At 43.4% G+C, this 22,022-nt stretch overlaps 1 protein-coding gene across 1 annotated transcript in view; it reads left to right on the plus strand.

Moving 5' to 3' along the window:
* NPSR1 (neuropeptide S receptor 1) overlaps positions 1-22,022 on the plus strand; it is a 74,429-nt gene that overhangs the window by 40,286 nt on the left and 12,121 nt on the right. Inside the window, exons 3-5 of the mRNA XM_081834836.1 lie at positions 15,947-16,050; positions 16,956-17,049; positions 19,722-19,923. Coding sequence (XP_081690962.1) covers positions 15,947-16,050; positions 16,956-17,049; positions 19,722-19,923 — 400 coding nt within the window. The remainder of the gene's footprint in view (positions 1-15,946; positions 16,051-16,955; positions 17,050-19,721; positions 19,924-22,022) is intronic.

The following is a 22,022-nucleotide window of genomic DNA, read 5'->3' on the forward strand; positions in this document are numbered from 1 at the left end:
TTCATGGATGATAGGTGCATCTCTTTTCATTACAGGCTGAGAGGATCAGTTAGTTCTTTTTAAAAAATCTACATCTGCATCTAATGTGCATCAATTCAAGGTGCTGGTATAAAGCCTTAAGCCAGGCACCCCCAAACTCGGCCCTCCAGATGTTTTGGGACTACAATTCTCATCATCCCTGACCACTGGTCCTAGGGATGATGGGAGTTGTAGTCCCCAAAACATCTGGAGGGCTGAGTTTGGGGGTGCCTGCCTTACGTAGTTTGGAACCCTAGGACCCAAAGAAACATTTATTCCTATCATTTCTGGAGGTACTCCTTTGAGTTCCCCCATGGGCTGAAATTTGGAGAATGGCAACAAGTGTCTGGCCCCCTGCCTCTGGAATGCTGTCTCCAGGGAACCTAACCTGGTGCCCCTTTTACAATCCTTTTGGTACCAGAGGAAGACTTCTTTTTTTTCTCCAGGCTTCGTAGCAATACCAACATTTTAGTGCTTTGGATTTATATATCTTTTCTCAGCTGTTGATTTGATATTGTCTGTTGGGTTTGCGATTTTCTGAATGGGGATCCTGTGTCTTCTTGAGATTTGTGCCCTAAGAAGGATTTTGCTGTTGGTTGCTGTCTTTATGTCTAACTTACGTATTGTAACATTTTGCATTTGTGATTTTCTTCCCTCTTTTAATTGCAAGTCGCCCAGAGGCTTCTTGCAAAGTTGACACATAAATTTAAATAAGTAAATAATCTGCATGCATGGCTCTCAACCCAGCAAGGCATCAACGCCATGAATTGGCACTAAGTCATAGCTCCCTCATTGGACGGGCCCACTCGCTGGAGTGGGCTTGCATGTTCCTATGACCCTTGTGAGCGAAGCCATTGGGAGTCTCATATTCCCAGCAGGGTCACAGCAGGGTCACCCAAGGCGGTAAGGTCAAAGGGGAGGAGCTAGATAAAGAATGATCCAAGAAGTCCCCAACGGCAGAACAAGCAGTATGTTACAACGGCTGTTGTATTCTACTCATGTAAAAACACCAGGCAAACCCCACAAATAACCCAGAGATGCATTTTAAATAAAAGCACACATTCTACTCATGTAAAAACACCAGGCAGGCCCCACAAATAACCCAGAGATGCATTTTAAATAAAAGAGCACATTCTACTCGTGTAAAAACATTCTGATTCCTGGACTGTCCACGGGCCGGATTTAGAAGGCGATTGGGCTAGATCTGGCCCCCAGGCCTTAGGTTGCCTACCCATGTTCTATAGGATCCTGCCCATTCCTCAAAATCAGAAGGAAACAGCCTTTTCTGAGTCCCATCTAGGGTGGAGACATGTTGATGACAAGTGACAAGGCCCTTTCAGTGTCCTCACCAATGTTGCCCCCTAAAGCATGGGTGGCTCCTTCTGATTTGTCTCTCGTTTGCCAACATATTTTTATTTTGGTGGGCTTTCATGTTGTTTTCTAACTTGCATTCTCTGCTATTGATGCTTTGAAATGGATTTTAATGTTGTGCAATTTTTGTATTTTAATTTAATCTTTTTGTATTTTAATATATTTGCATCATATTATACTTGATTTTTAATTGTTGTAAGCTTCCCTGAGTGGCACATGGGTGCCAGACTGTAACGATAGACACTTATCTCCATTGTGCATGTTGGTGTATTACTGTACAGCTCATGTAGGCTGTCACTGTTTCAGTATAAAATGTTAACCCAGTCACATTATTTTAAGCGCTGGGTTTCCAAAAGATGTCAGAAGACAAGTTCAATGAAAGTTAGACTTCATAAACGTTTTCCTGTCAGGGTGTCCCTACTGAAGAGAGATGAGTTTCATTTCATTGCCGATTGCTTCAAGCTATGGAGGAGGCAGGGAAAGATCTTGATATACTACAAGATTTGTGGGAGGCATTTTGCTCAGAAAGGCCTGTAGGGTATGGGAAACGATCAAACTTAAGGCTACTAAGAACTGCAGAAATGATTTATGTGGCTCTCCAGAGGAGGAAATGGAAAGATGGTTTAATAAGAGTGCTGGTGGCACTTGACTTGTGTCAGAGATAATTCCATGTGAAAGGTGGGGTTCCTTTTAAAAAAATAGTAAAAATATTATACAAGTACATGTAGTCACTAAAAAAACACAAATGTGTTCTGAGCTAATACTCTGTGCATGTCTGACAGCAAGATCCCAGAGCAGAGACGGGCCTTCCTTATTTGCCCTCTTTGAAAGATTTCCCCAGTGAGATATTGCATTCTGCTTTCCCCTTTCAACCCCCACCTGGGATAGAAGTAAAAGCATGGAGATATTTGCTTTGCTTTAAAGGTAAAGGTAAAGGGACCCCTGACCATTAGGTCCAGTCATGGCCGACTCTGGGGTTGCGGCTTTCATCTTGCTTTACTGGCCAAGGGAGCCGGCATACAGCTTCCAGGTCATGTGGCCAGCATGACTAACCATGGCAAACCAGAGCAGCACATGGAAACACCATTTACCTTCCCGCCAGAGTGGTACCTATTTATCTACTTGCACTTTGAAGTGCTTTTGAACTGCTAGGTTGGCAGGAGCAGGGACCGAGCAACGGGAGCTTACCCCATCGCAGGGATTCGAACTGCCGACCTTCTGATCAGCAAGTCCTAGGCTCTGTGGTTTAACCCACAGCGCCACCTTTGCTTTGCTTTACTAGCCGGAATGGTTTAGCATTACACAAAGCGAAAGTTTGTAGCATTTTAGCACTTTCCTGAATCCTGACATGCCTGGATTTTATAACACTTTTTATTTTTTTCTCTGTCTTTTTTTGGGGGGGGGGAATTATCACTGGTCAACAACAAATTTGTTGTCTGCATTTTTTCAGTTGATTTAGGACGAATCTGATGTGCTGAATCCAAAAATCAGATTGGTTTTGCTCAATCAGGTCAAGTTTTTGAGCTATGGCCACATGTCTTTTTTTACGTTTTTGTTCACATGTACGCTTGTGTGGAGCATTTTAGAAGAAGTTGGTGGAGGTAAAATGCCATGTTGAATAATTGTTTTGATTGGAAATGATTATTTTAATGACAAGAAGTATTTAGGTCCGATAGTTCTGGGTGATTATGTCGAAAAGGGATCAGTTTGAAGTCATAAAACCTTGAAATCTTCCATAAATTGGTGCGGCGAAGCATAAAGTTGGGGGATCAAAACTAAGTTAATCCAGATTTTCAATCAGCACGTCATCCTGTAGCTCATTGTGATGAAATTCCAGTGCTTATCTTCGGAGAACTTCCTGACATTAGTGACAAAGATGACTCCAGTGTTGAAGGACATGAAGAAGAAGAAGTGGTTCTTGAAGATGATGCTCCACATCCATTTTCCCAAAAGGAGTTGAATGATCTAGTTTGCGACCTCAGCTTGTCAAAGGACTCTGCTGAACTGTTGGCATCCAGATTAGAGGAAAAACACCTCCTCTCTGACAGTGCTCACAGCAGCTTCTTCCGCAACAGGCATTAAGAGTACCTCCGTTTTTTCTCGGAAGTGAAGGACTTGGTGTACTGTGCAGATATTGCGCAGCTTCTGCTCAAGCTTGGAGTGTCACAGTACGAACCCAAAGATTGGAGACTGTTCATTGACAGCAGCAAGCAATCACTGAAATGTGTTCTGCTACACAACGCAACCAGTTTGCCTCTATACCCCTGGCTCACTCAACTACACTGAAGGAGAACTATGAAGCGGTGAAGTATGTGCTGGAGAAAATTGGTTATGATCAGCATAAGTGGTTTATTTGTGTTGACCTGAAGATGGTGAACTTTTTGTTGGGACAACAGTCTGGCTTCACCAAGTACCCATGTTTTCTGTGCATTTGGGATAGTAGGGACCGTGCTCAGCATTACACGAAGGAGGACTGGCCTGTGTGGGAGGAATTGGTGCCTTGCAAAGAAAGGAATGTTATCAACGACCCTCTGGTGGACAGAGACAGAATACTCTTCCCACCGCTGCACATCAAGATAGGCTTAATCAAGCAGTTCACCAAGGCTCTGGACAAGGATGGTGACTGCTTCACTTACTTGTGTCAGGCTTTTCCAGGATTGACCATGGAGAAGTTGAAAGCTGGCATTTTTGACGGTCCTCAGATCTGTCAGCTCATCAGAGATCCAGAGTTCAGAAACTCAATGAACGAAGTGGAACTGGAAGCGTGGAAGGCATTTGTTCTGGTAGTGAAGAACTTTCTGGGCAACAATAAGGCCAGAAACTACGCAGAACTTGTCAACAACATGCTGACTGCTTTCAGAAACCTGGGCTGCAACATGAGCGTCAAGATGCACTACCTATTTTCACATATGGACCAGTTTCCTGAGAACCTGGGTTCAATGAGTGACGAGCAAGGGGAGAGATTCCATCAGGACATGAAAGAGATGGAGACCAGGTATCAGGGTTGCTGGGACGCAGTCATGATGGCTGACTACTGTTGGACTCTGAAGAGAGACCTCCCTGCCGCTGAGCGGAAGTTCAAGCCCTGAAGTTTGAAAAATGGTGAAGCAACATGCAATTTACGTGTACTTACCTTTATCAATGCCCACCATTCAGTTTACAGTAAACCTGACCTGATGGAGAGAAATGGATGCCATTTCCTGATTCAGCAGTGCAAAAATACCCTAAATCAGTTGTAGAAATCTAGACAACATTCAAAAAGTTAAAAATTGTTGCCCAGTGTTTCCTCCTGACCAGAAGCATGGAGGGAAAGGGACAGAACATGGAGAAGCAGCCAGGTGCATGGAGACAAGAGTTCTCTGAGAGAACATCAAGTTGCTATGAGACAGAAAATTTGACGGGGCTGCTCTCAGTCTCTTCCTGTTTCCATGATGGACCACTGGTAGATTTAAGATCCAGCACAGATGTGGATCTCAACTTCATTGAGAGCTACTGCAAGCTCTTGCAGACTGTCTCTCCCAACACCAGCCACCTCAGGCCCTACAACAGGCAGGGGAGCCTCTGTTGGCAGTTGTGCCATCACTGTTGGGGGAGGCACACTCCTGCCATGCCCATATCATAATGTGTACTGCTCATACCTAATGCACTGGAGTATTATGAGAGGTAGTGATGTATGGAAGTGAGAGCTGGACCATAAAGAAGGCTGATCACCGAATAATTGATGCCTTTGAATTCTGGTGCTGGAGGAGACTCTTGAGAGTCCAGTGGACTGCAAGAAGATCAAACCTCTCCATTCTTAAGGAAATCAGCCCTGAGTTCTCACTGGAAGGACAGATCCTGAAGCCGAGGCTGCAATACTTTGGCCACCTCATGAGAAGAGAAGACTCCCTGGAAAAGACCCTGATGTTGGGAAAGATGGAGGGCACAAGGAGAAGGGGACGACAGAGGACAAGATGGTTGGACAGTGTTCTCGAAGCTACCAGCATGAGTTTGACCAAACTGCGGGAGACAGTGGAAGACAGGAGTGCCTGGTGTGCTCTGGTCCAGGGGGTCATGAAGAGTTGGACACGACCAAATGACTAAACAACAACAAATTATGAGAGGAGTGAGTGCCTGCTCCTTTACCATGTGGGAAGGATCGCCAGTCTGGAAAGTGAATGCAGATACCCATGTTCTACCTAATACCTGATATGGTTGGCATCCGTCTGTCTCAGGAGACAATGAAGGATTTCACCTTTGGGGGAGAAGTCAAACTGTTGGATCCATGTTCTACCAAATACAGTGGTACCTCAGGTTAAGAACTTAATTCGTTCTGGAGGTCAGTTCTTAACCTGAAACTGTTCTTAACCTGAGGTACCACTTTAGCTAATGGGGCGTCCCGCTGCTGCTGCTGCGCTGCCGCCGCCGCACAATTTCTGTTCTCATCCTGAAGCAAAGTTCTTAACCTGAGGTACTATTTCTGGGTTAGCGGAGTCTGTAACCTGAAGCAATGTGTGGCTTATAATGGTCAATCTCATTTAGATATCTATTTGGATATATGAATTGCTTATATGAGTCTATATCAGAGGTCAGCAAACTTTTTCAGCAGGGGGCTGGTCCAATGTCCCTCAGACCTTGTGGGGGGGGGGTCCCAGATGATATTTTGAAAAGAAAAAAAATGAACTAATTCCTATGCCCCACAAATAACCCAGAGATGCATTTTAAATAAAAGCACATATTCTACTCGTGTAAACACACACTGATTCCCGGACCATCCACAGGCCGGATTTAGAAGGTGATTGGGCCGGATCCAGCCCCCAGGCCTTAGTTTGCCTACCCATGGTCTACTGTATATGTTTAACACTAGACTTGATGGGATGTTATTAATATCAGCTGGTTATATTTGTGTCTCATTCTCTGTTTCATATTTCCAAATAAAAATTATAAAAATATGGATACATATGTGTGTGTGTGTGTGTGTGTGTGCGTGCGCGTGCGCGCGCACATGATTACAGAAACAAGGACAACACCATATGACTTGTGGATCAAAACAACCTACATGAGCAATATTGTATCCACTCCAGTGCTTTCGGACTTAATAGTCAAGTTCCCATTGACCTTTTTTCTTAATAATCACCAGTGCCCAATCTCATGTGCCTTATGAGTAATATCACTTACTTACTGGAGTTACTATGGCAATAGTTTGAACTTCAACCATTAAGTAGGTCCAGACATCAGTGTAATCCTATGTCAGATTCCTAAGTGCCTCTTCCTGCTTCTGTAATGGATTTACTCTAATAGTCGTAAAAAGGTTGCGCGATACAAGTGCTTTTCTTATTCTTTTCTCCAGTGTGGGAATAGAAGCTTTGAGGGAGGGAGTTTTGGGTTGGGAAAACAGTACGGGGAGATGGGGCTTAATACAACTCCTACAGAGGTAAAATCGGCAAAGGTTAAGTGGGCAAAGGATTTCGGTTACAACATACAAATGAAGGGATGGGGAAATTTATGGAGAAATCACGGCCTGCTTCACTATAAAAGAAAATGTTATGAAAATATTATACAGGTGGTACATCACCCCCAGCAAGCTGTCCAAAATGTACAGAATTCACTCAAACTTATGCTGGAGGTGTAAGGAGGTAGAAGGCATGATGTTCCATCATGTGATAGGGGTGCAAAAAAATAAAGAGCTTTTGGGAACTTATATACAATAAATTTAAAAATAAAAAATAGCATTTACCGTATTTTTCACTCTATAGGACACACTTTTTCCCCTCCAAAAATTGAGGGGAAATGTGTGTGCATCCTATGGAGCGAATGCAGGCTCCTTGGCTTCAGCGATAGCAACGCGAAGCCTCCGAAGCGCAGAGGGAGTTCTCCCAGTCCCACCAGGAGATGCTAGGGACTGAACCTGATGCCTTCTGCATGCTAAGCAGTTGTTCTGCCACTGAGCTATGGCCCTAGCTCACAAGATTGCTGTCAGGATAAAATGGAGAAGGTGGAGGCTGAAGTGTGTATGCTCTATGGAGGAAAGGTGGGATAGAAGTATAAGAAGGAATAAAGTATGTAAACTAGCCTCTAAGTGAATAAACTACAGTATATTTTTAACTTACTCTCCTAATAATTTGTATATAAATTATAAAAGTGGTATATAAATTTTGTTAAATAAAAAAAAGAGGAAATGTTCAGACTTTCAAACAGTATGTTATGCCTGAGCCTTCATTGCTGAAACTCCCAACAGCATTTTCATGCTCACAAACACCTGATGAAGGAACCATTGTGACATAACCCATTCAAGCAGAGTGAAGGGGCAACAGGCTGTCAACAGTGGCAGTAGTTGGGGGCTCCCATCTATTAAAAAGCCACAGAAAGTCTTTTCATACTGCCTGAGGAATTAATCCCTTATATAACGTTCATAATTGCTGGATCGATTTAACAAGACTGGAGCTAACATTGGCTTGGATTTGGCACCATTGATAGGGAACTGCCTGCTGCGTCCTCCATTTTGAAGTCACCCTGGTCTTTGGGCCTCCAGCACCTTCTTCAGCATGTCCAACCCATCTAAGAGGCATATGATACTGGTGTTCCACTGGGTTAGGAAGAAGCCTCTGACAGAGAAGCTGTGCTCTGCCATCTCGGCCAGACCTTCTGTCTCTGCACCGGTTTGCAACACTCCTCACATTTCACCCTACTTCACGAGGAGCAAGACACAACCCGCTCTGCTCAGGAGGTCCAGCAGGCACAAGGTGCTGCGATTGCCGAATCTCACTGACCCCAAGTTTTTAAGATCTGTCATTGGCAGCGTTGGCCGGAAGAGCGCCCACAGGCATGGCAAACAAAAGAAGACTCCAGCGGGAACAGGAAAAGGGGTGAGGGCTAGGCTAGAGGCAAGAAGGCTCCCAAGCTATTTGTAGGTTGAGATTGCTTTGGAAGATGCCTTCTCACAATCTCTACCCTTGAACCACGTAAGGACATAAGAAGTGCCTGCTGGATGAGGCCACATTGGCCTGTCTAGTCCAGCATCCTGTTCTCACAGGGGCCAACCAGAGGCCTGTGGAAACAAGAGCATTCTGTATTCCCTTCCTGCATCTTCCAGCAACTACTATTCACAAATGTTACTGCCACTGACTGTGGAGGTAGAGCATAGCCATCATGCCTAGTGGCCATTGATAGCCTTTCCTGCATAAAACCACCCAAGTTGGTGGCCGTCACAGCTTTCTGTGGGATTGAGCTTCCAAAGGGGTAGCTGAGCATGCCTGCTGCAGGAAAAACAGGCATTAAAAGCACATTTCTCCCAAAGAATCCTGGGAATTGCAGTTTGTAAAGGGTGCTACAAACTGTAGCTATGCGGTTGAAGGGTAATCTACAGTTCCCAGGATTCTTACAGGGGAGAAGCGATAATGCTTTTAATGTATGGTGTGTACACAGCCTCAAATTAGCTCCACCAGCTCTGTAATACTAGAGCAAAGATTATAATGCATATTGTTGTTGTTGTACTTTTATAAATATTATAAAACCCATTCCTGCAAGCCATGTAGTCTAGAATAAACTCAGCCACCCCTCCCATCATTAATTGTTTCTACTAGGTGGGGAGGGGTGTTGGATCTGCTTCCCTGCCTTGAAGAAAGGCGCAGGTCAAATGTGTGCCCAGACCTGGCCACACTTCGCAAGAGAGGTGTGTTGGTTCAATGTGGCCATGCTGCCTGCAACTTGCACTCCTTCCTAACGTGTCTTCTCTAAACCCCTACTTCCAGAGGCTGCGTTGAAGTTTTCCATCACGTGGAACAACATAGCTGGAGCTTGAAAGAAAGTTGTAAACACCTAAAAACGTTTGTAGCATTAGCGTGAAATGTTTTGTAATGTGGAAAGAAGGAGCCAATCTACAAATGAAAGCGTGATTGTTAGATGATTATACAGTGGTGCCCCGCAAGACGATTGCCTCACAAGACGAAAAACTTGCTAGACGAAAGGGTTTTCCGTTTTTCGAGGCGCTTCGCAAGACAAATTTCCCTATGGGCTTGCTTCGCAAGACGAAAACGTCTTGCGAGTCTTGCGAGTTTTTTCGCTTTCCCCCCCTTTTTCTAAGCCGCTAAGCTGCTAATAGCGCTAATCCGCTAATCCGCTAAGAGGGGTGCTTCGCAAGACGAAAAACCGCAAGACGAAGAGACTCGCGAAACAAATTAATTTCGTCTCGTGAGGCACCACTGTATATGGTAAAGAAGTGATTATAGAAATGTGATAAATATGTTAAAATAGTAGGAAAGTCAGAAAGAGTGGTGGAAGGTAGTCGTTACTCGTTTGGAGTAGTGATGTAAGCTCAAGATACGTATGATAAAATGAAATGAAATATGGAAAACTCAATAAAAATCATGATTAAAAAAAATTAACAACATAGCAAAATAAATAGCATCCACTAGCAAAGATAACACTTAATCTTCTCCCTTGATTTATTCCCTTTCCCTTAATGAATACGAATATTACTGATCTCTGTACACTTAAAGAAGGCGGCAGATCCGCCTTTGGGAATTTCATCTGCTCTCATCTCTTCTTCCCCTTTTGACCTTTGGGACTGCAAAATTAATGAATTTTACTGGTTATGGACAAGCAGAATATAGCTGCATATTATCTATAAAGCTTATATAATACTGAAGTATTCTACCATTTTTTAAAAAGTTGATTCCCCCCTCCTTCGATATCTATTTGAAATGTCAAAGAAATAATTCCTTCTTTTCCCCTTGCTCAGCTTATAACAATGCTTCTCGTTTCCCTCACCCAACACGATGTTCATGTTTTAAAATGCAATATTGTGTTCAGTCTGTGTTAATGTACACCATCAAATCATACTATTAGGAGACCAAAAAACCACCTCTATTCAGACGCACCAATTTTAAATAATTTTTCCACCAGAAGAGAGTCCACTGAAAACATTCTCTGCATTAGCATAATAGTGTGTTCAAATCGCCTAGCAACAAAAGCAGAAAGCTCAGACAGCACAGAGTCCATAATCGTAGCTGTGATAATATTATACATAGGAAAGCAAAAGAGTTGGCTGTTTTATTTTCCAAATGGAAGATTGCTACGTTTTCAACATATTTAGATGCATAAATTGGAGGAAAGGGGAAAGGCCCATACAGGGACATAAAATATGTAAAGTTGATTATTTATATCAGAACATCAGGTGCACTGATAGAACAATGCCAGCATTTATTTCAAACTTTTTCTTATTTAAACGCAAAATGTGTAATTGGAGAATCATAGGGCACACAGTACATTAAACCAGGAGCAAATAAAAATAAATAAAAAATAAGTTCCCTCCTTTTGCGTTTAGTTCTGCAAACCTTGGGGTTACCCCAAGCCCAGGGGCAAGGCATCCCATTTTGCCACCTGAAGCAGAACAGGAAGGTACTACAGCCTTGCCACCCCACCGGGACCCCACTGCATCCTCCTGCCTTGCCAGGGTTGTGTAGCAGCACCCATGAAGCAGCAGCAGCAATAATAATAATAATAATAATTTATTATTTATACCCCGCCCATCTGGCTGGGTTTCCCCAGCCACTCTGGGCGGCTTCCAACAGAACACTAAAATACAAAATAACCTATTAAACATTAAATGCTTCCCTAAACAGGGCTGCCTTCAGATGTCTTCTAAAAGTCTGGTAGTTGTTTTTCTTTTTGACATCTGCTGGGAGGGCGTTCCACAGGGCAAGTGCCACTACCAAGAAGGCCCTCTGCCTGGTTCCCTGTAACTTGGCTTCTCGCAGTGAGGGAACCGCCAGAAGGCCCTCGGTGCTGGACCTCAGTGTCTGGGCAGAACGATGGGGGAGGAGATGCTCCTTCAGATATACTGGACTGAGGCCGTTTAGGGCTTTAAAGGTCAGCACCAACACTTTGAATTGTGCTTGGAAACGTACTGGGAGGCAGTGTAGGTCTTTCAAGACTGGTGTTATATGGTCTCGGCAGCCGCTCCCAGTCACAAGTCTAGCTGCCGCATTCTGGATTAGTTGTAGTTTCTGGGTCACCTTCAAAAGTAGCCCCACATAGAGCACATTGCAGTAGTCCAAGCAGGAGATAACTAGAGCATGTACCACTCTGGCGAGACATACAATGGCAAGATCTCAGAAGATCTCGCTGTGAGCTTCCGCCATGGCTGCCACCCCATTTTCAGAAGTTGCAGGAGGCTTCAGGGAGGGTGGGACACCCATGGAGACGCTGTCTCTTGGTGTTCCATCACCCAATGCATCTACCTCAGCCTACTGCATGGCTGGGCCAAACCTGCCCCTTAGCTGCCAAGTTTTTTTGAATCACAGTTGCCCTGTTTGCAGGGGATGGGGCTGGCTAATAGAGGAAGCGATTTCAACCCAAGCATTATAGCTTATTTTGTGAGGGAACCCATTCAGAGAAAGATGCATGCAGCAAATTCCTGTATACATCGTTCTTGTGGATAGGTGTCTTCATCTCTATGCACATCTGGACCAACTGAATTGGCAGGACGTGTAATTTGATGTCTTTGAGGACCACTCCTTATTTCAGGGCTAGCGAATGTGATGCCTTCCATATGGTTTTGGACTCCAGTTCCCATCAGCCTGTGTTCAGGAATGATGGGAGATGTTGTCAAATGACACCTTGGAGGCATCCCATTGGCTCTCCCTCACTTGCTGTATTTGACTAGAGTGTGGGAATGTTCAGGGATGCAGGAGAGGATATATTGTCTGATTATATCCTTATCCAACTTGTGTTAACAAGTTCCCCAATTTCAGCAGAGTAACACATTCCCCTTTATTTTAAGTTTGCAATGGCTGTGTTTGCTCAGGCTCGCTAAAGCCTCTATAATAACTATTCTGGTAATTTCCCCTTATTTCCTCATAAAATAGAAGAGACAAGACAGTCTTTTACCAAAGTATAAAAAGAGTTTACTCACATTCTGTTCACAATCAGATCCCAGAAGGCAGACTTAGCTTAATGAAGTAACATACACTTGGAACCTATCTCTGAAGAAGACAGTCCCTTTGTCCTCTCTTGGCTGGAGGCCAAGAGGGCATCTTTGGCTCAGTAGATGTTGTTTCTTCGATGCATGTGGTGAAAAAGAGGAAGAGATGGCTGCCCTGCCCTGTGCTTTTGTCATTACCTGCACAGGTGAGGCCACACCCACCTCTAGTCACATGTAGAGGAAGTCTGTCCCAGTCCAGAAGGAAACAGGAAGTTTACCTGCTGCCTGGACAAACATCCCTCCCCATGTGTAAACATGTTCACTCTAGGAATGTTGTACAGTGGTGCCCCGCAAGACGAATGGCTCGCAAGACAGAAAACCCGCTAGACGAAAGGGTTTTCCATTTTGGAGGTGCTTCACAAAACGAATTTCCTATGGGCTTGCTTCGCAAGACGAAAATGTCTTGCGAGTTCCTGCGGGGTTTTTTTCCCTTCCCCCCCTTTTTCTAAGCCGCTAAGCCGCTTATCAGCTGATCCGCTAAGCCGCTAAGCCGCTAATGGGCTTGCTTCGCAAGACGAAAAAACCGCAAGACGAAGAGACTCGCGGAACGGATTCTTTTCGTCTTGCGAGGCACCACTGTACTTGACTGCTCTTGTGTTTCACATCCCACATAGAGGAGGGGTGGAATCTAAGTCCTAAGCTTCACTGTAAAGACATTATGAAGGACACAATTCTCTAAGACCGTCTGCTGAACAGCTCCTGCTGGAATGAGCGGGAGCGGTAGAAAAGCACATCCTTCCTCTTTCTTAGTTGCCTTTCACTCCACAGGAACAGGTGGAGTGGAGCAATCCTAGTTTATTGTGGCCTGACTAACCCTGAGACAGGCAAAGGTAATTAAGCCAATGCCTTTCTCATTCCCTCTCAGTGAGTTTCCTTAGTCTGTAGCTCACTGAATGGCAGGAACATCTTTAATTACTGACCCAGAAATGAGATGAGAATGTATTTCTAGCAACACTCGTAATTCTCTGCATTGGAAGTCAATCCAATTCAGTCCGTCCTCCTTTAAAAATGCTACAACAGGTACAATAGCTCCCCACAGTGCTTTTCAGCCAGGCGTTTGGCTGATTAACAGTCTACGCCCTTTGAAATGTTTTGTTTTTGCAGAAGGGAGAGGGGTTATTGGTTTGGTTTGTTCTTTTTTATGTACTTTGTGGTTTTATTCTGTATTTTATGCTGTGAAATGCCCTGATAACTTCAGATTCAAGAATAAGTAAGGCAACCATTTTTTACTGTCTTCTTCAAACACAAAAGAAAATCTCCCAGCACACAAATCATTTTGAGTGATCATGCAAATGGTGATGTTAACGTTTAAGTGTCTTAAAAGCCTCAATTCCAGGCATATGAAAAAATCTCACTTTGCAAGTTTTGTCACCAATTCCTTCGGGTCAAGCACTGATGCTTGGGAATGCTCCATCAATAGAGTTGCCAAGCCAACTAGTCTCTTTTCGCAACACTTTTAAGTTTTCATAAGTTTGGGCTTTGAGAAACCGTGTTCAGAATATAAAATAAAAGTTAAATGTCATCAGGATTTTATAAGATAGAACAAAACCTAATCTGTATAAAACTGCATCCCTCTGAGGTCTGCGGCTGCCTGGTGACCTGGTTGATGATACCAGCCCTGCCTCTGTGAGGGATAAAGTAGGGTACCCAGAATTCTTTGAGGAAATAAAGTGTTTTGAATGTGTGTTAAAGGTATACACAGCCTCTTGCCTCTTATTAAGTTGTTTCCTCTAAAGAGCAACAACTCTAAGGCAGTCACTTATCTTCATCCAGCTCTAAAAATGCTGTGGGACTACAGGACTGTAACCATGACCTATTATGGTGTTCTGTGTAGCATAATTTTCATGATCCTGCTGTTATCCGAAGCAAATAACAGCTCCCCGCCGCCATCACACGTCAAACAGGTACATTTTGTCTAACGGGTTAGCAATCAACTGACCAGCTATCCTTCATATTAAAGGTCACTGAATTCAACTGACGTCCCTTATTACAATTACATTCTTCAAAATGAACACTGTGGCTCCTGCAGTTTCTGTTAGTTTTGACACTTTGGCTTGGCAACGAAAGATTAGAAATCAAAGCTGGCCCAAACAACTGCGTGTGGATGTGAACATATTATTTCCTCAGAAGCGAGGACAGTTCTATTCTGGCATCAATCGAACACAATTCGAACACAACAGCATCACACCTATGATTTATCTATCTGTGCCAAATCTGTAGAGTGGCACACAGCTCGCACTCTCTCTGTAACTCTTTTTAAAAATCTCCTACAATCCTTGTGTTTCACGGAGAGCCTGGCAGCGGTTAGGGATTTGGTGCAGGGGAAGCACCAGAAGTCGAGGTCCGAGCGGAAATTTACGTGCTCAGAAATGAGCTGTGTATGGTAGAGTTTATGAAGCCCCCTTCCAAAAGCAGCCTAACATCCTGTCCCAATTCAGCCTCTGGTGTAAGAGCATCTTTGTTTAAAACTCCCAGTGTGCTTTTGTGTTCCCAGAGGACACTCTAGATTTAGGACATGGAACCTTTTCTAACCTGAGGGCTTTTATTTTCTTTTGAGGGCCACATGTCAGTGGGGCATGGGGCCAGAGGCAAAAGTGGGTGAACATTAGATCCTGACTGAAAAACAATGAACTTTAAGTGGAACGGAAACAGCCACTAGCACTATTTCTCAGCTACAAGCCCAGGTAAGGTTTCCAGATGCTCAAGTTTTTTCTGAACTTTTAGAGTCTAAGCCTTGTTTTCAGGAGACCTGTCAGGTGTTATAACTCAGGTCAGTTGGTTAGAGCATCGTGCTGATAATGTCAAGGTTGCAGGTTCAATCCCTGTATGGGACAGCTGCATATTCCTGCACTGCAGATGGGTTGGACTAGATGATCCTCAGGGTCCCTTCCAAATCTTTGATTCTATGACAGCAGCAGTATGTGTGTTGGAGGCATACATCCCCACCCCGCCCACCTCTGACTTGGCTTCATAGAGTGGTCAGATCTGAAGGTGCTTTGCAAGTCTGGGATAACCAACCTCATATAACAAATATGAAAGGGTTAATACCATAGATACTCTTCTGCCAGACTTAGCTCACCTTGGGAGGGGCTAGGTAATCAAGACATTATTCCCCTAGTCCAGTGTTTCCCAACCTTGGGTCTCCAGCTGTTTTTGGACTACAACTCCCATCATCCCTTGCTAGCAAGACCAATGGTCAGGGATGATGGGAATTGTAGTCCAACAGCAGCTGGAGACCCAAGGTTGGGAAACACTGCCCTAGTCTACCAAACAAGCTCAACACATGTCTGGAGGTCTGAGCTGAGCCAGCTCAGACTGCATGACTCTTACAAGCTTCTCTTGAGTTCCTATACCAATCATTTAGGAACTCTCACCACTGTAACTAAGCCAGGTTTTACTGCCTATGCAACTTTTTTTCTGAATGCTGTATGGAAAAGTACTTATTAATCTGAGCACTTATTTTGTCCCATGGAAGCTACCACCCACTGATCTCCACAATCGCAGCAGGTGGGAATAGGATTGAAGACCATAATGGCATTGTAGCAGCTGCTTTTTTCCTTCCTTTCTAACTGTGCCTTTTTGTATTTTTAATAGATTGTTTTACAGGCCTTATAAATATAATGACTGATATAATTTGGCGCTTCACTGGAGATTTCATGGCCCCTGATCTCGTCTGCCGAATTGTTCGCTATCTGCAGGTAGGAGAATAGATAAATGTCTCTCTTGACGTTTCTTGACGTACTTATTCCTTAGCTTAACAATTTGCCTAGGGCGGGGGGTGGGGCAGAAATCACTCTGTTTCCAAGAAGGTGGTTGCATGAAAGTAGAAAAAAAAAGTTTATTCTACGTATCAGTTTTGTTGCACAATAGCCAAGTCATCTTTGTCCCAACCGGGCCTTGCTGGTGAACCAGATGGAGCTGAAAACAGTCATACACAGTCACTGAGTCCACCTGTGCCTTCAGTTACGGTGGAGATGTAGACCTGCTCCTTCTAGGGGAGTGAAATCTCATTCAGGTCAGGCTGCCTCTCCACCTCCCAGGCACAAGACCCCAAAACCCATAACACAATTGTTTTTTCAGGATTCAGCTTCAGTTTCTTGCCCCAATCCAACCCATCACCACCACCAACCACTGATCTAACACCTCGACTGCTTCTCCTGATCCATGTGGACAGAGTGATAGAGCTGGGTGCCATCTGAATATTGACGACACTTCACTCTAAATCTCCTAATGACAGCTCCCAGAGGTTTCATACAGATGTTAAAAATCATCGGGGACAAGTTGATAAAACCCTGGAGGACATCATGGGGCAGGACACCCTGTGACTACTTTCTGGAAATGGCCATGGAGATAGGAAGGGAATCAACGAAACACAGTCCTGCCAACCCTCACCCCCTTGAGACGCTTGAGAAGGATACCATGCCCAACAGTCACAACAGCCCCTGAGAATGGGCAGGGTCCCACTCCGCCATCTTTCTTCCAAGCCATACAGTCATGGCGGCTTCAGTACCATGCCCAGGCCTAACACCAAAATGGAATTGAGCCAATGCTCTGACGACCCATTTCCCTCCAATAAATGGTCACTTCTTTCTTTCTGCTCTAGGTTGTACTTTTGTATGCTTCAACCTACGTCCTGGTCTCCCTAAGCATAGACCGATATCATGCCATTGTGTATCCAATGAAATTCTTCCAAGGAGGTAAGAGATTTATCCCACTTCCATGTTACACACACACACACACACACACACACTTTGTGCAACAACTTCATTTTCAGAGCAAATATTTTACTGCTATGAATAATGCAATAGACTCATTTATTAATTCCTGTTCTTAGATTCCCTTGCCATTTTTCAAATATCTGTGGTGTTGGCCTTCGGCATTTTACAACCATTATTGCAATCATGTCAGATATCTGACTTAATGAATATCTTCCTTTTTTCTTACTCTGGTGAGAAAGGGCCATTAGGCATCCAAAAGTTAATAAAACGATAAAATGTTTGAAATTTTATTCCTGGTGGAAATTCAGTGGGGAATTCAAAAATTTCAATTGGTTTGAGCCCCTGAAACTTAAATCATGTCATTTAAAATGTTATGGGACTTCCATTTATACCAGTGAAATGCTTCATAGTATTAGTTTAAAATAAAGTAAAAATCTGACTGTGTAGGGAAATGATTTTTGCCAGTGTCAGTAAAAAACTGCAACCGGAACTTTGCAGGACAGTGGAAGGTTTGCTATCAGGAAGACAACTAACAGAGTGGTTTTTAAATCTGGAAAAAATGCTCTGCAGAGAAACATTTAGGGCAGGACTTAATGTTATTCTGAACATTGACTGCTGATGAAAACAGCATCCCCCACATCACATTATCCTAAAGAATGTGAACATTCTTGTGATTGTGGCACCATATTATTGACTGTGTTGTGGCATCCAATCATGTTTATGTACTTGCCAAGTCGATTTTTACTCTGCCCTTCAGCCAAGGAGCTTGGGCTAACACACACAGCTCTCCCCTCTTTACTTTTGGTGTGGAGGAATCACAATGTGATAATGGCACATGAATGAGACTGTTACGCACCACCCCAATCTTCACAGCAGCGTGAGACCCCAGGGGTTCCAGGCATGCTTTACTCATAAAGTTCTGTGTTTCCTTTGGGGAAATGAAGCTGAGCAGAGACTGTGATGTCTTTATGATATATGGTTTATTTATGCACACACATATATATAACCCGAGCCTGCAATTGAGGGGTTCAGAACATTGCGACCCCAAAAAGGTCTTGATTTTTCCATAGTCGCAGCCCAGGATTCAAGCAGAAATCAAACATGCTTCAAAACATGCCTCTCACCCTCTCTCCATTTTGCTGAATATTGCCAGTTCTCACATCACTGCAAAAACTCCATCCCAATATTCTCCTTTTGTCTTTCTCCAACGAGGGACCATTTGCCCTCTAGCACAGAGCCGCTCCCTTGGTCCCAGCCAAAGACTCATCAAGCTGGCTCCTGACTTGTATTTTAACATGCTAAATTCAATGTCTGGCACCAGTGGGTGACCTTGGGGTCTCAAATTTCAGGGGTGCCCTGTGAGATGCCAATATTTGGTGTCCCTTCCTCTCGCCTTCCATTCTGCATCATAGTTGCAGGCCAGTGCTACCCAGTTGCAGGCCCTGGCATTTTGGAGGCTCTTGGGCCCCAAGATTGCCTGAGAATACCATGTGCTGATGATAAGGCTGGGCAGAGATCTCTCCTGCTTCCCTGAAATCATGCCCTAAATCCCCCTCTGTTGGCACTCTGGAATTAGAAGGGGACTCCAGGCCCCACAAACCTTATAACAATACTATACATTGCATTAAAGGAATCATAATTGGGGATTTTGTGTTCTGCAGAACACTGGAATTGCAGGCAGTGGTGAATGGAAGTAGGTTTTTAAATAATATTTGTTTGTTTGTTTCAACAATTTATATACCAGTTACTCACAGTCATCTCTAAGCAACGTGCAGAAACTTCTCTATAAAATTCAGAATTCAGTTGAAATGCCTGCAATAAAAACAAACAAACCCCATTCACTGAGATCATTCACTGAGCTAATTGAGGGCCACCTGCTTCCCTCCCTTGCATTCCTAAACCTTGTTGTACCCGGAAAATAGCCATGCCTTTGCAGTGTGCACATTGTTAAAAGTAGGGTGAGAGAATGAGCCACAAACCCGGCAAAAACATGTAATAGTTCCTTTGTAAAACTGCTACAGTTCAAATGGAAGCATTTTTTAATTTATCACTTTAAAAAAGAAGAAAATCCCTATAGCTAGAAAACATAGAGGTTATTCCAGGTCCGGCCCTGGCATTTTGGAGGCTCTTGGGCCCCAAGATTGCCTGAGAATACCATGTGCTGATGATAAGGCTGGGTAGAGATCTCTCCTGCTTCCCTGAAATCATGTTAATTGGGATTACCAGGGATCTTTTGTACATGGAGCCTAGTGAAGTTCTGCCACGGAGTGGTGACCATGCTTGTTTGGGTTTTGTTGTTTCTGGAGCTCCCTGGAATTGAATGAATCCCAGCTGTTGTGCTGGCCATTGTCTGGAATCTCAAAAAACACCTTGCAACAAGCTTTTCCCCTGACTACAGTGTTTGGCAGAGCTCCCAGTTATCCGTATGGTAATATATTTGATAAACCATCCCTAATTATTTTAATCCTAAAACAGAACACAGATAGAAATTCATATTTCACAGAATGCGACCAGCTAAGTTTCCCCCCACACTGGGGGTAAGTAACTCTATTGCCTCTCATTCACCCCTCTAAATTTTCCTCAATATCCAGGTCTGTTCTTTGAATAAGCTGCACATGTAATACAATACCTTGTTCTTATTTCTCGAGCAGAAAGGCAAGCAAAAATCCTCATTGTAGTTGCCTGGGGCCTTGCCTTCCTGTTTTCAATTCCAACGCTGATTATATTCGGGAAGCAGCAATTATCCAATGGCGAAGTGCAGTGCTGGGCTGCCTGGCCTGATGACTCCTACTGGATTCCGTACATGACCACAGTTGCCTTCCTGGTATATTTCATTCCTCTGATTATTATCAGGTAAGGATCTTGTACTAAGCATTCACACACACTTATCTCACACGTCCAGGTGAAATTCCACCTTCATTTCAATGGAGGGCACTAATCTGCATAGTTACGCAATGGAAGAAGGGCACATATTGGTTTCCTCCATTGAAATAAATGGGGGAAATTGAGGTTCTGAAACACAGGGGGAACTCTCTTGGATACATATGTTTTGGGGCATCACCCTCCAACTTGTAAAAAGCAACTGGAACAGCAAAAGAGGGAGGAATTAAATGTCTGCATAGGTCTTTAGCTGTGTGGACTTGGTTCCTTTTCACAGTTTGCTTTATCTGAAGCCATTACAGGGACTCAACGAAAATTATCATTAGAATGGCAAACACATTAGTGAAGAGTAATTAAAGCTCTGGTAAGAGAGACTTGTCAGAAGAGTCACTTGAAACAAACATGTCCATGATCCAGACCTGGGAACCACATGCATCACGGTTCAAGACCATTTTTATCTTGTTCCGTGCAGCTTTAAGAGCTATAAAGCTGAAAAGCAGTGTATTTATGAAACTAAACCAAAGGAGACAACCATACATTCTGTTCTGAAAGCTACTTCTGCCACATCCTACTAGCAATGTAATGTCAAAGTGGAAAACAGATTCCTGTGAAGGGCAAATCAGTATCTTTTGCATTTGAATATATCTGAAAAGGCAGAGAATGCAAAGAAATACAAAGTACAATCATCTCTTGCTTCACAATACATAAAACCAATATATTCAAGTGGTGTCATATTCCCGGAAGTTTGAGCACAGGTGTTTATAGATCTCTGGTATTAAATCTTGCTCATGGGTGTCCAGTAAGGTTAATAGGATTTGATCACTTGTTTGCACATGAATTTATGCCTATGTACTTTCCTAAGGTGGGAGGTTTTGTGAAATCGATTTTTCAGTGTAAGAAATGTACTGAACTGGGACCTATTGCCGTGTACCAAAAAGGAGGCTAGAAGAAGGCAGAGGTTGGCATAAAATTGGAATGCCATCTGCATATGGTATTATATGATAGTAAAATTATAATCTCTATAATGAAAGAGAAATACAAAACATCTCACCATAGTAGAGAATCCTATGCCCAGGTGCGAATTGTCACTTCCTATCAGTAGTATTCAACAAACCTTTACTCAGAGTAGACCCATTAAAACGAATGGGCATGACTAAGATAGATCCATCCATTCACTTCATTAAATCTATTTTGAGTAAAACTTACTGAATATCACCCTATTTTTTAATATTTAATCCAGATTTGGATGCCTGTTTTTTAGCACTGGAATAGGAGGAAAGCTGCGACACATGAAGGCACAAAACTGTTCCGTGCAGATTTGTGTACATTATGAAGGTGTCAGTTTCATTCACACACACACATACACACACACATGCCTGCGGCACATGGCTGTCCCTTTGAAATTTGTTGCAAAGATGTGAGTTGCCGAACACTCAAAAAGTAATTTATAAATGCTTCATCTTCCTTATCCTTTTCCTTATTATTCAAAAACCTCTGTAATTTTTCGATACTGTGAAAAGAATAACTCACAGATGTCTCCTGAAGAGAGATCCAGGGGCCTCAGATGGCTTTATTTATCTGGAACAATCATACCATCATAGGAATTGAAAATGAATAACAAGTAGCTTTCTTGGGTAGGGTTGCCAAATTGCAAGCCCACTCTCTTTCTGCCTTACTTTCTTTGCATTCTCTTTTCCTTCAAGCAACTTGGTATGTTGGCTTGCTACCATGGCAGAATGATCTGCCATTCATACCTCAAAGAGGCCCAGTGTCTTCCACTTTGGCCATACCTAGCCGGCAGAATGTGCAGAAGGCAGGGGCAGGCCGATGAAATAAAGCTACAGAACTGAATGTTTGGTTGCCTCTCTGGCTCCATTCATTTATTTCCACACATATGCTCCTTTTCAGCTTCCTAGTTATCAAAGCTGCATCCAGCAACAACAGAATCTTGAATTTACTGGATGAGCGTCATTCTTGCATCAAACAGGCACTTGGATAGAGCTAGAAATGTCTCCCTTTGTGACATTTGGTTTAATTATGCAGTTCCTGGCTGGAGCCAAGATCATTAAAGT

Source organism: Podarcis erhardii (assembly GCF_964252035.2).
Source record: "Podarcis erhardii genome assembly, chromosome: 12".
NCBI classification, from domain to species: domain Eukaryota; kingdom Metazoa; phylum Chordata; class Lepidosauria; order Squamata; family Lacertidae; genus Podarcis; species Podarcis erhardii.